General features: G+C 44.4%; 1 protein-coding gene across 3 annotated transcripts; it reads left to right on the forward strand.

Annotated features, from left to right (window-relative positions):
* Positions 1-657: 657 nt before the first annotated feature.
* On the forward strand, positions 658-7,669 carry CBLL1 (Cbl proto-oncogene like 1). Of its 3 annotated transcripts, none has more exons than XM_027459090.3 (6): positions 658-748; positions 3,247-3,414; positions 3,768-3,868; positions 4,082-4,165; positions 4,964-5,037; positions 5,593-7,669. In XM_027459090.3, exons 1-6 carry the CDS (start codon positions 736-738, stop codon positions 6,632-6,634), a joined length of 1,482 nt encoding a protein of 493 aa, XP_027314891.1. In that variant the 5' UTR covers positions 658-735; the 3' UTR covers positions 6,635-7,669. The 3 variants fall into 3 exon arrangements, with proteins under 3 accessions (XP_027314891.1, XP_071888776.1, XP_071888779.1); XM_072032675.1 differs by having other exon boundaries at positions 3,771-3,868; XM_072032678.1 differs by lacking the exon at positions 658-748 and adding an exon at positions 1,807-1,915.
* The last annotated feature ends 5,549 nt before the right edge of the window (positions 7,670-13,218 follow it).

A 13,218-nucleotide genomic window follows, 5' to 3' on the forward strand; every position in this document is an offset into this window, starting at 1 on the left:
TATTTGTATATTCTTTCCGTGCTCTACACATTCTTTACGTGGTATTTTCAAACCCCTAACTTTATGGAAATTTGGAATGCAGTCTCTGGGGCAGAGCACTCTTCCTATGAAGCTTCAGTGCATACTGGAGGTCCACTGTTCTGTCGAGCCATTTTAAGTTTTTATAAACCTGGTTAAAGGATTGCTCCAGTTTTGAGACATTTATCACTCCCGTGGTGATGACAGCCAGCAGCTGGAGCCCGGCGCAGCTTCAGACGTGTTTAATTCATTAGAAACCCACTGTTCTGGCACTCCTTCCCACCAAGCTCCCAGGCAGGGCTCCCGAACTGCCTCATTTTGCCTTTCCACCCCTCCCGGAGGCGGCCCAGGGCCGTGTTTCGCCACAGAGCGCCGAGGCGGGCAGAGCCGTGCGGAGCCGGCCGCCCCCAGCCCCGCCATATCCCCCCCCTCTCCTCCCTTCCCCTCACAGCCCCCCAACATGGCGCCCACCCCCTCTCCCCCTCCCCTCCCTCACCGCGCACGCGCGGCATGCCCGGCACTACAACTCCCAGCATGCCCCGCTCCGCCACCATCCCATCAGCCACCGCGGCACCACCCCCTCCCCCCTCTCCTCCCCCTCCCCCGGTAACGGAGCCCCGGTGCCGCCCCCCCCTCCCCGCCCCCCCCGCGTGCTCCCAGCCCTCGCTTCCGCTTCCGGCCTCGCCCTTCCGCTCCCAGAGCGCCCCGCGCCGCGCCATGGCCCACACTGGTGAGGAGCCGGCGGCGCGGCCTCGGCGCCTCCCGCGCGGCCTCGGGGCCCCCCCGCGCCCCTCAGGGACCCCCCCGGCCTCGGGACGCGGCCCCCGCGCTGCAGGCGGGCAGCGAGCGGCCTCCGCCGGGCCTTGGGGCCGGGGGGCGGCGGGAGCGTGCGGCCTGCGCTGAGGGAGCCCGGCCCGGGGGAGGGGTGCGGGCTCGGGGGGGGAATGGGGGGGCAATGGGGGGTCAGTGGGGAGCCATTCCTGTCAGAAAGAGCAGTCAGGCACTGGGACGGGTTGCCCAGGGAGGTGGTGGAGTCACCGTCCCTGGGGGTGTTCAAGGAGAGGTTGGACGTGGTGCTTGGGGACGTGGGTTAGTGGTGGCATTGGTGGCGGGGGGTGGTTGGACCAGGTGATCTGGGAGGGCTTCAACCTTAATCATTCTCTGACTCTGTGATTTTAAGAACCCCTGGGATTGAAAAATATAAGCAAAGCTCGTGAAGGTGATACTCTCGGCTTCTGTTGCATCTTCTCCAAGTAGTTAAATGCTTCAGGTGCTTTCTGGGGGTGGGGCTTCTTCATTTCGGGCCCTTTTTTGTTGTTGTTTCGGTTGGGACTTAATCCTGCTGGGTTTGTGTGCTCAGACTGGAGTCTGTTCTCTTCCTGTAAATACGAGTGACTAAAACTTGCTCGTTTGGTTCAGCCAGTCTCTAAGCCGGGTAAATATCCCGAGCTCGCAAAGCTCTTGGGAAGTGTCAGAGTGTAACTGCTTCCTATGGCAGGTCGGTGGAGCGTGTGAAGTTTTGTCTCAAGATCTGTTGTAGTTAGCCATATTTGCTGAGGTCTTTGTGGACTTTTTTGGTCTGTAGTGGAGTCTTTGTATAATATAGTGAAAAACAGATCTTCCCAGCAAGTGGAATAGAGGCAGCTTCAGCATTTAGCATTGCCTTTGATGTGCTGGCCTGTCTCCCCATAAACATGGTGCCTGAGTTTGCTTGCAGGGCCACCTGTCCAGCCAACAGGACAGTCTGAAAAAAGCAAATGAACAGATATAAGACCAGGTTTTGTCATTTTTTTTGTTGTCTTTGCTGGTTTGTGTGATGCCTTTTGGGGTGAAGCAGTGTTACAGGAAATCAGGAAGTTTTATCTAACTCAGAAAACCAGGGGCTCTCCATGCTGAGGTACAGTGACTGTCTGGGTAGAGTCCTTATGTGAAACTTTGTTGCAGTTCCTAATTCTGGTGTTAGGTGCTGAATGATTTATAGCAAGACCTCACACCCCAACAGCTTGTGGCACAGCTCGGAGGTGCACTGCATCCCCCCTGAAACGTTTCCAGCCTCTGATGTGAAGTCCTCTCATGACAGACCAGAAATGACAGCAACGTTAAATATTTATGTCTTCACTTCTCCAGTTAAAAGCATGGACAGGGCTTCAGTCTGAAAGCTGTGAATAAAAACACCCAAATCACATCCCCGAAAATGCTGGCATGTGCACGAGGCTTCCAAATGAAGCTCTCGGGAGGTTTGGTTTCAAAATGTGAATTTCACTGCTGGTGTTCCTTAGATGTATACCCACCTAGTTCCTCTAGTGGGTAAAAGATGTAAAGGCTTCTGAATAAGAGTCAAATAATGTTGTTTTTTTTTTTTTTAGAACTTTGACCCTTTTTCGGAAAAGGCTGGTGGGGATACGTGTTGACAAGATTTTCAATTAGAAAGGAAGTGAGCCGGGCAGATCTGTGAAGGCTGTAATTCAGTTTTGGTGGAAATGAGGAGCTGTGTGGTGGGTTAAGGCAGATGTACTGGGAGCTGGGGTAGTTTGTGCCTTGTACCCCCTTCCTTGGAGTTGCTTGTTGCTTTGTCACCACCACACTCTCATGGAGTCCGCGTGTGCTGAGGCATGAGTCAGACAATTTCTGGCTTCCTTTGCCCTGGTACTCGGCTTTAAATCTGGTTAATGAGAATTTGGTAGCAGAGAGCAGTCAGTTTTGCTTTAGCAAGGATACTTCTGCGTACCCTCAGCACCAGTATTTCTGTGATTCTTTATGCCAAACCTCTCAGTGATGTGTCGAGGTGCTGTGAGTTGATGTGGAGAGTGGTTTCCTTCCTACTTGTTCAGTAAACAGTTCACATAAACTGTAAAAATGCTTTCTTGTAAGAAACTCCATGCTATTAAGGTTATGCAAAGAATTGGCTCTTCAGTACTGCTCATGCTGTGATAAGAGCTGTACAGTTAACCTTTTTTTCTGCTGTGCAAAAATGACAGACTAGGTTTTGTTTTTTTTAATAACTTAGTTTCTAGAGGTAAATTTCCTAAAACCGTGGTTGTTTTGAAAACAATTTTGTGACCCAACATCTAGAAGAAATTGCATGTGACTATTTTCTAGTTATTAAACTTTGGTATGTTGTATAAGCAGTCCTTAAAATTATTTTTTCTTAGAACGGTTCTTTTAATATTTAGCCTTTTCAGATGCTATTTAATAGCTGCGAAATAACAACCTTTTCTTGTTTCACAGACAATGATTTGCAAGGAACAAATAGTTCAGGATCATTGGGTGGTCTTGATGTTCGTAGAAGAATTCCTATAAAGCTGATCTCAAAGCAGACCAATAAAGCCAAACCTGCACCTCGGGCTCCCAGAAATATGAACAGGATGCCTTCCAAGACTCAAGCTGGTGATGAAGGTAAGTAAATGCTCCAACCACCAGCCCTGTAGGAAGGAAGCATGTTATTCTGCAGCTTTGTTCAAGACTTCAGTCATTTCTGGGGACTTAGAATCAGAAGTTCTGTACACTGCAAAGCAAGTTTCACATTTCCAGGTACTGCGGTGCTATAAGGCATAAATGATGCCAATTCCCAAAGTGAATTTTTGCTGTTCTCATTGTACCTGCTTGCAGAATGGGCCCAGCAGGCTGGGAATGTCGAGGCCTTTCTTGATTATTTCAGTACACAATGATGCATGCCCTTAACAGCAGCTGGTGTCAGCCGGGGAGGTGTTGTAGCTGGCTTGTCTTCTCCTCTTTTCTTCTTTCCACAGAAGAATTTGATTATAACGAAGAGGAGCGGTACGAATGCAAAGGAGGTGAAATGTTTGGAAATCAGAGGAGGTTCCCTGGACCCATTTTCTGGGACTATAAGGTACAGTCATGGGTGGAAAATTATGGATCTTTTTCTGTGAATACTTTTTAAAATAACAGTGCTTCCCTTACTAAAATTTTATTCTCTGCTTTCTCATGTTTGTGGGGTTCTTGCTGCATTCTCAGCTAATACAGAAGTAATGAGCTGATCGATGATGATTGAAATAAGCAGCTTTAGTGATTTTTCTCCCTACCTCTCTCTCTCTTCTACCAGATTAACTTGCTGGGGGAGAAGGACGATACGCCCGTCCACTTCTGCGATAAGTGTGGATTGCCCATCAAAACCTATGGGCGCATGGTGAGTGAAACTACCAGGGGAAGCAGCAGCCGTGGTTTCCCTTTAGGTACAATCAGGTCTTGCTGTATCACTGCGAAGCCTCTAGAGATGGTTTATTCAGAGGTCTGCTGAAATCAGCAGCAGAATATCAGGATGGAACCAGGGCCTTAATTGCTGAAATGTTTTGTTCTGGCTGAGTTTACTTTGCTCCTTGATTTAGTAAAGCAAGCTTGAAAGTATTAAAATGAAAAGCTTTAAAACGAACAACAACCCCAAAATAGGAGCAAAAGTCTTTCAAGTTCAGTGCTTTTCAGTCTTGTACCACTTGGCTTTAAAAGTAAGCTTTTTATGTCCCTGGGTGATTTACAGCCAAGTTAGAAAACACTTTTATGTCTTTAAAACTAGTGTAACTAATTCCCTGAGATTTAGATATCTGTGTGATGTAGCAGACTGAGGGCTCTGACCTGATGATTGTTGGTGATTGATGATGCTTTTAAAATATTTCCTGCATGCACATAAGGCAAGTGTAATTAGACTGCATATACAGTTTCTGTAAAGGTTCAATATTACTGGAAAACTTCAATTTTTTACCTATACTTTTTGCCAACTTTTTTTAAAAAAACAAACAAAACAACAAAACTAAAACCTTGCTTTCCCAAGCCCCAAACTCACTGTTTTTCAACTGTTCTATTTAAAGTAGACTGCTAACTGCTACATTGTATCTTTTTGTTTCATGAGTAACTTAAGTGCTTCTATTCTTAGGAATTGTGTGCTGTGGAATGAGGCATCTTGTCTTGACAGAGCCTTTTTTTATTCCAGATACCTTGCAAGCATGTTTTCTGCTATGACTGTGCTATACTACATGAGAAAAAGGGAGACAAGATGTGTCCGGGGTAAGTTCTCTTTAAATTTGTTCTTAAAGGAAATGTAGGAGAGAAAATGAAATGCCTCATTTTGGATAATGTATTAATGTGTTTCTTATTTATGTACATTTAGGAGAGCAGAGTACTCTTACTGCACCACTTGATTATAGCTTTATATCTCACAGTTAATAGAGTGTAAAAGATTAATGTTTACGTTGCTGTTTAAATATCTGTGTAGATAAAGTGTAATTGCTCGAGTTTGAAAAGGAGCAAGAAGCTGTTTAATTACTGAGTGTGACCCTGGGTAAGTACTAAAACGCCAAGGGAATTTGTGGCAGAGGGTGACGCTATGTCTAAATTTCTACCCCATGAAATTTTTGTTATTTTATAGTTGTATTTGGAGGCTTACAAGTTAGTTTAACTTCAAAATCAACAAAACATTTTTCATTGTTACAGTGGGGGGGGAAATGTGATATCTAATTTGAATAATTTTGGTAAAATGGTTGGTGTTTAACGACAGCAACGACAAAAACTTGCAGATTATGCTCTCTGTGATGACGGTAAACTAATTTTTTCTTCCTTCAGCTGTAACGAACCTGTGCAGCGCATCGAGCAGTGCGTACGAGGGTCTCTCTTCATGTGTAGCATTGTCCAAGGGTGCAAGAGAACTTACCTGTCACAGAGGGACCTACAAGCTCACATCAACCACCGCCATATGAGGGCCGGAAAGCCCGTTACTCGCCCTCCGCTTGAGCCCGTTCACCCTCCGATTGCCCCACCACCTGCTGAAATTCCTGAGCGCTTCATAATGCCGCCTGAGAAACACCACATGAGCCACATCCCACCGAAGCAGCACATCATGATGCCCCCGCCTCCTCTGCAGCACGTGCCCCACGAGCATTACAACCAGCCCCACGAAGACATCCGTGCTCCTCCAGCGGAGATGGCCATGGCTCCGCCGCCGCCTCGCCCGGTCAGTCAGGACACCTTCCGCATCTCCACCAGGAAACACAGCAACCTGATAACTGTTCCCATTCAGGATGATTCCAGTTCGGGGGCTCGAGAACCACCTCCGCCGGCCCCGGCACCCGCTCACCATCACCCCGAGTACCAGGGGCAGCCCGTGGTAACGCACCCTCACCACATCATGCCTCCGCAGCAGCATTACGCGCCGCCCCCCCCACCGCCTCCTCCGATAAGCCACCCTTTGCAGCATCCCCCCCAGGCAGCGGGCACCCCTCACATGGTGTACAGCCAAGCTCCTCCGCCGCCAATGACCTCTGCTCCTCCTCCCATCACCCCGCCGCCTGGACATATAATTGCCCAGATGCCACCCTACATGAATCATCCTCCTCCGGGACCTCCCCCTCCTCAGCACGGAGGCCCCCCCGTAAACGTAAGTGCGCCCCCTCCCCACCACTACAACCCTAACTCTTTGCCACAGTTCAGTGAAGACCAAGGAACTCTTAGCCCCCCCTTCACGCAGCCAGGGGGGATGAGTCCAGGGATTTGGCCAGCTCCACGAGGGCCGCCTCCACCGCCGAGAATGCAAGGGCCTCCTGCTCAGGCCCCTCTTCCTGGACCACACCACCCTGATCAAGCCAGATACAGACCCTATTACCAATGATAACGAGCAGTTACATGAATAGAGAGTGCTATGAAGAGGATAAAACTATATACAACAGCCTTTTAATTAATTGTCGGGGAGGGGGGGTTGTTTTTTTTAAATACTGTCATTTTGACTGTAAGACGTTTTGGGGTTTGGATCTTTAATGATTTTTAAGCCTTGGATGTAGGACTCTGACTTCAGATACTCTGTAGTGCTAAAATAAGTGGCTTAGTAGACCACAGTTGCATTTTAACAGAACTTCTGTCTATAGTGTGGCTAAATTGTCCTTAAGATGAACGCTTGTAATATTACTTCCTGGAGAAAAAGAACACGTGTTGTACCATTCTGAATATTGTTTTTGTTAAATCCAATGTTTAGTTTCACTTGTGATACATTTTTGTTAACCTGTGTACAATGATTAAATTGAAACATGGTTGTAAAAGTGGTGGGTTTTTATGTGAAGTTAACACAGACACGGTTCCAGGGCACCGTTTTGGCACTGATGCTATCCAAGTGGGAAACATAAGGGGCAATACTAAGGAAACTGATATTTTTACTAACATTTACTGTTAATTTCAATGCATTCAGGCTACGGTGAATTCATGACACGAGAAGTCAGACACCCAAACACTGTATTTCAGGTTTGTTTTAGTTTCTTTTTTTTTGTCTTTTTTAATTTGTGCGGTATCAAGACCAAGATAAATTTACCAGAAATGCAGCTTTGGGCGTGACACAAAAGCGGGTTATGATGTTACGGGTGTGGGTGGTGGTTTTGGGGCTGGTTTTGTTTGAGAAGATTCTGTTTACATGTACACTCCTCAGTGGTGTGAATTCAAACTATTTTGTTTACTTACGGTTACGTTTGTGTGGAAGTGGCCGTGAACTGGCTTGCCATGTCTGAGAGAAGCAGATTGCTTTTGGTCGTGAAGTGGCATTTACCTCCATCACTATATAATACATACAGTTGGAAAACTTCCCATTTGGTAACATGAAAGAAGGGGTCTGAAATCCCTCATGTAGATATGAAAAAAATAATAAAAGCTACACACCTTTTATCTGTTTCAATTTTTGTGCTACATCCTTAATCGGACAGTTAAGAGTCCTATATTTTATTTTATTTTTTTAATAAAGGTGGCAATATAGGCAGGCCCTGGGGGCTGTTCTGGCCCCAGATTTAGGTTTTATAAGCATGCTCTTAAATATAAGATGTGAATGTTCTCTTTAAGTGCAGCTGGTAACTGAGCCAGACACTGATAAGACGGTTTTGAATGTTTGCCTTTGTGTTTCTAATCAATGTTAGTGCTGAGCCTTTTTTGCTTTTTCTCCAAAATGTCACGTTTCTAGTAGTGGTGATTTTAGATGAAGAAATCCTGCCTATTCTTTTTTTAAGGTTTGTAATTTCCTACTGAAAATCTGAATTCTCTTTAAAACCTCACTCTATTTTGTAACTTTTTTTTCCTGCCTCATAATTGTTTAGTTTATCGAAGAGCTCTGGCAGTACAACATTCCAAATTTTGTAGTTCTGTGTCAACCGTGTATTTTTTAAATTACCTGAGCAAGTGTTCTCTAAATCTGCTCTGTCCTTGACTGCCATTGATTTCTTTGTGGCAACGGGCAAATCTTTTGCTCTACCTTTCAAACAAATGCAGCTGTGTGACAGCTCTTTGGAGATGTGCAAATAAATTCTGGGATGGACAGTAAATTCTGGGGTGTGCAAATGGCTGGTATGTGTCAGCTGGCAGAAAGTCTGCTCAGCTGTGGTGTGCCTGTTTCGAAGACAGAGTTCTTTGGTTTGGTTTCTCTGCGGAATAAGTCATTTTAAATAAAACACTGGCAAAGAAAAAAGGTTGGTTGTGGTGTTGTGCTGTGGTACATGGCAGGATGACGATTGAGTGCTTCAGTGTTCGTGAAGGAGAAAATGATGGCCAGCAGTGTTTTGTTTCCGTAATTTATAATAAATACGTGAGGAACCTTTAAACTCTCCCTTTTCTCATTGCTAGTAGGAGGTTGTTTTGGGCAGATTTGTGTTACAGAATGTAACTTCATTGCAGAGGAAATCCACATGTCTGAAGTGACTGATGCTCCTTGACTCCGGAAAGCCAAGCTGACGGCTGGCAGACCTTTTCTGGAGAGACTTACCGATGGCTTTTGGCACCGGCTGCATTTTGTTTGTGCTGCGAGATTTACTCGGGTACCATGTGGCACGCTGCTGTGCAGGGGTATACCACAACAGCGGTGTGCCAGCATCACCAACGTGCTCTGTTTTGTAAAGTAAGGCTCTCTGAAATCAGCTGTTCACCCTCAAATATGGTGCTGACAAAGTAACCCAACTCTCTTCATCATGCTAGTTTTTAGAAATAAATCAGATTATGGATTTTTGTTAAAGATTACCTAGTCTGTTGCAAAGCAGATGAAGGTTTCATACCTGTGTCCATTGCTGCATTTTTTTAAGCTATTTTTGAAGCTCTTCTCTGAAAATCCTGGGACAATTTAACTTTAGTTGGTTAAGGGACAAGAGCAGCCCTTGCTCCATCAAAAAGCACAGAAGACAAATATATGTCAGTGTAGAAACTGAGAATTTGGGGGTTTTGTTGATATTTGAGGCAAAGTTGATGTTGTGATTGCTGTATAATGACCCCAAAGTATTACTGAATTTTATTACACCAGAAGTTAATGGGATCCCTTGAATCGTTTAATGGATCAAAAGTCTTTGTGACTGAGAAGTTGCTGAAAAGTCATCTCCTGTGGAAAGGATTTGGACTTGGGTCAAACTTCTGTGTATTGCTTGGATTGGAAGACCTAAATGTGTTTTACATTTTTAAGTTTACCTATAAAGGGTAACATTGATACTCTCGTATTTACAAAATTAAAACATTCTTTCATTGGTTGAAATGTTACATTGACAATCATCTTTGTTTATGTTTTTCTTTGGAGTTTTTATTTTATTTTTAAGACCCTGGTAATTTCAGTGTGAAGTTCAGCAATGCCATATATTGTATTTCCCTGTATCATTAAGGGTCTTTGAGATGGTGAGAAGTACTTTTTGAATTCTTTGCATTCCTAGTTGGGTCTTCCTTTAAAGACAGCCACTGAATCGAGCCGGTTTTATGCTGAACGTTTATCCCTGCCAGTGGCAGCGATCTCCCTCCTGAGGCATTGCCAAGCAGATCTCCGGTTTTAAGAGACCTCTGACAACATTAAAATGTTTGCTATCATGAGATCCTCCAACGGGGCCATTTAAGGGAATGAAAAAGAGTTTGATGATAGTTTGTGTTCACAACGGAATTAATTAGAGGACACAAACGGATGGCCTGGAGACATCCGTGGTTTCAAATTTATCTTCAGTTCCATCTCTAATTTTGCTTACAGGATCTCCTGCAACCGTGCGTGCTTCATGACAAGCAGCTAATTGCATGAATGCTTCTTTCTTCAGGTTTTGAGAATGCTATGAGCATAAAGATTGGGTGCTTGATGTGGCGAGTGCCATTTAAGTGCCGTTTTTCATGTTTGTTTAAAAAAGAAAAAATGTCTTAGATCTAATCTGGGAGAGTTGGAAGCCCATAGCGGATGGAGTGTCCACTCCTTTGTGGTCATGGCTCTCGAGGGAGAGCCAAATTCAGATTGTTAGAAAATAAGTGGAAGTAATTTGTATTAATTTCATGCTGGAGTTTGCAGACATGGAGTAAATGGAGCAAACCGGTCTGTCTTCTGTGTTATGTGAAGTCAGGTGCTCTCAGAAACAGAATTGTGGTTACATTTTCTCTGTGCATCAAGTCAGAGCACACCTCTCTCTTCCTAAAATGCTTCCTGCTCTGTAAAACTCGGGTCTGATTTTGTTCGTTTTCATCTTGACTCTACATTTCTAAAGGACATATCAGTATTACACAGGTTGTATTTTCAGTGTTTTTTACTTGATGTTAACAACAATTCCTAGCAACAGTGAATTCATCTCTGTATGGAAATGGTGCCCTCAACTGGTTCTGCACTGTGCTCAGGTATGTTATATTCACAGATAGTTCATACTGAGTGGTTTGTAAACCAAAATAGCTGCGTTTCTTTGGGCAACATGAATGAGAATAATGAAGATTAAAGCTCCTCTTAGTCTTGACTTAGCCACAAGACACTGTGACTTCAGAAGCTTTTCCTACTCTGAATTGTATTTGCTTTTTCTCTGACTATTGTTTTTATTATTTATTTTTTTTTCCAGTTTTGATTTGGTTTCTGAGTGTAAGAGATTAGCAGAGATTAAAAGATTAAAAAATCCAGCATGCTTCCTGAAAGATGTGGGTGGAATAGCAGCAGGAAGCTGTTAGATCGGGTCCAAAGAAGGGCGACGAAGCTGGTGAGGGGCCTGGAGAACAAGTCCTACGAGGAGCGGCTGAGGGAGCTGGGCTTGTTCAGCCTGGAGAAGAGGAGGCTCAGGGGTGACCTTATTGCTCTGTATAAGTACATTAAAGGAGGCTGTAGCGAGGTGGGGGTTGGCCTGTTCTCCCACGTGCCTGGTGACAGGACGAGGGGGAATGGGCTAAAGTTGCGCCAGGGGAGTTTTAGGTTAGATGTTAGGAAGAACTTCTGTACTGAAAGGGTTGTTAGGCACTGGAACAGGCTGCCCAGGGAGGTGGTGGAGTCACCATCCCTGGACGTTTAAAAACGTTCAAAAGACGTTTAGATGTAGAGCTTAGGGATATGGTTTAGTGGGGACTGTTAGTGTTAGGTTAGAGGTTGGACTCGATGATCTTGAGGTCTCTTCCAACCTAGAAATTCTGTGATTCTGTGATTGGCTCAGTCGTCCTGATGCTGTTATCAGTGAGTGCTAACGGGACTTAGAAGTGTAACACGCTTCTGGTAATGGAAAGGGGGATCATTTCCATTCACACACAGGCAGGAATGCTTCCACTTCTGTATGCTGGTGTATTGCAGTAAAACTGCAATTTAAATGATTAAAGCCAAAGAACAAGAAAAATGATTTTAAATAGACGTGAAAACATTCCAGTCTGCCGTGTTTTATTCAGTTTTGTTTGTGAAAACCAGTGCCTGAACACAGCTCCAAAATCACAGTGAATGATTTCCTACACTAAATCAAATTACCTGAGTGCTAATGAGAGCTCCTGCACTTGTTCCTTGCCATTTCTGGGTCAGGTAAACTTTCAGGCATTTTCTTAGGAAGTGTAGAGGAGCAGCTATAGAAAGAGGAGCGCAAGAAGCAAGCCGTCTGCGTTTGGCACAGGGATGAGGAATGGAGAGGTGTAATTGATGTTTCTCTTCTAGTAGCATTTACAGACACTTTTCCCTGTTTCCAAACTATGAACTTAGTTAGAAATAGAAAAGAAATATGGGCTCACATGTTATAAAACTCTCTCCGTTGGTCCCCAGACCTCAAATAACTGAATCACTTTGATTTTTGGTTTTGTTTCCATGTCTCACACCATCTCTTCTGCATTACAAAGTGAAAACCAGGCCTGAGAGTAGCCTTGAGCATCTCAGGCTCTTTGGCATCCTACGGCAGAGGAAGACTCTGTGCTGCAGTCTGCGTGAGGGTAAACTAACAAGAGAAACATTAGTGGTACAAGAGAAACAGAAAGTTGAATGCAGAAATAACCAGGAAAAACAAACAAACAAACAACAACAACACATAAATCACCAGAAATCACACAAAACATCAGAAATACAGCGCTGTTGTCAGCACAGGAAATGAGCAGGGTGGTTAAGAAGATGCCAAGTATTAGGAACAAGTGAGGTGGGAGTGCAAGGCGCTCTGGTTAAGGCTGTCTGGGTCTTGCATTCGTTTTAGAAACGGTGAATAGTTTTGGAAAGTGAAATTATGCTCTGTTGAATCCTGCTTTTATATCTGGTAGAAATCAGGTGGCTTGATTTCTGAGCTAGTTTTGTCAAGATACCTGGGTAACAAGTGAAGCACACTATGACATTTTGATTTTCCCAGTTGTTTGCATAGCGCACAGGGCATTGTGCTACATCAGGAGAGTGATTAGTTTTAAAACTAATTGTTTGGAGGAGTGCAACTGAGAACATTTTTTTCTTAGGCTGAGGCCTGTCAGTACACCCAATGGGTTTTGAAGAGAAATATGTGGTGTCTGGTGTCTTACTTACCCTTTTCTTGCTTCCACCAGGCTGACTTGCCTATGCTAGTAATGTGTGTCCAAGTCTGTGTCAGTGCACGTTGGGTTTTTTTGTTAATCTTACATGGCTTTTCTCCTCTCCTGGTTTAAATCCCTGATGTATCTATAACTCTTCTTGTCAGCCACTGAATACAGACTTTTCATTCCACAAGATCCTCGTAGCTCTTCTCTTTAGTTGCAGTTGTCTTTCTTGAACAGGCAGGCTCACTGTGAGCATTCAGAGTGAAATCTCATCCATGCACTGTGCAGCAGCACTAGCAGCTCTCTTATTCTGCTGGAGAAACAAATCTGCTCTGATACAATCTATGTTTTTTTGAAGGTTGCATTAGAAAAGCAGCTGAGCGACATTCTGACCTCAGTCTTCAAGGTCTCCTCTTTCTTTTTGCATTCAAAAGCTTCTCAGTTTAATATTATCTTCCAGTTGCATTTGGAGCCTCCTCATTTTAATGTTATCTTCCAGCTTGG

The sequence above is a fragment of the Anas platyrhynchos genome, chromosome 1 (assembly GCF_047663525.1).
Source record: "Anas platyrhynchos isolate ZD024472 breed Pekin duck chromosome 1, IASCAAS_PekinDuck_T2T, whole genome shotgun sequence".
NCBI classification, from domain to species: domain Eukaryota; kingdom Metazoa; phylum Chordata; class Aves; order Anseriformes; family Anatidae; genus Anas; species Anas platyrhynchos.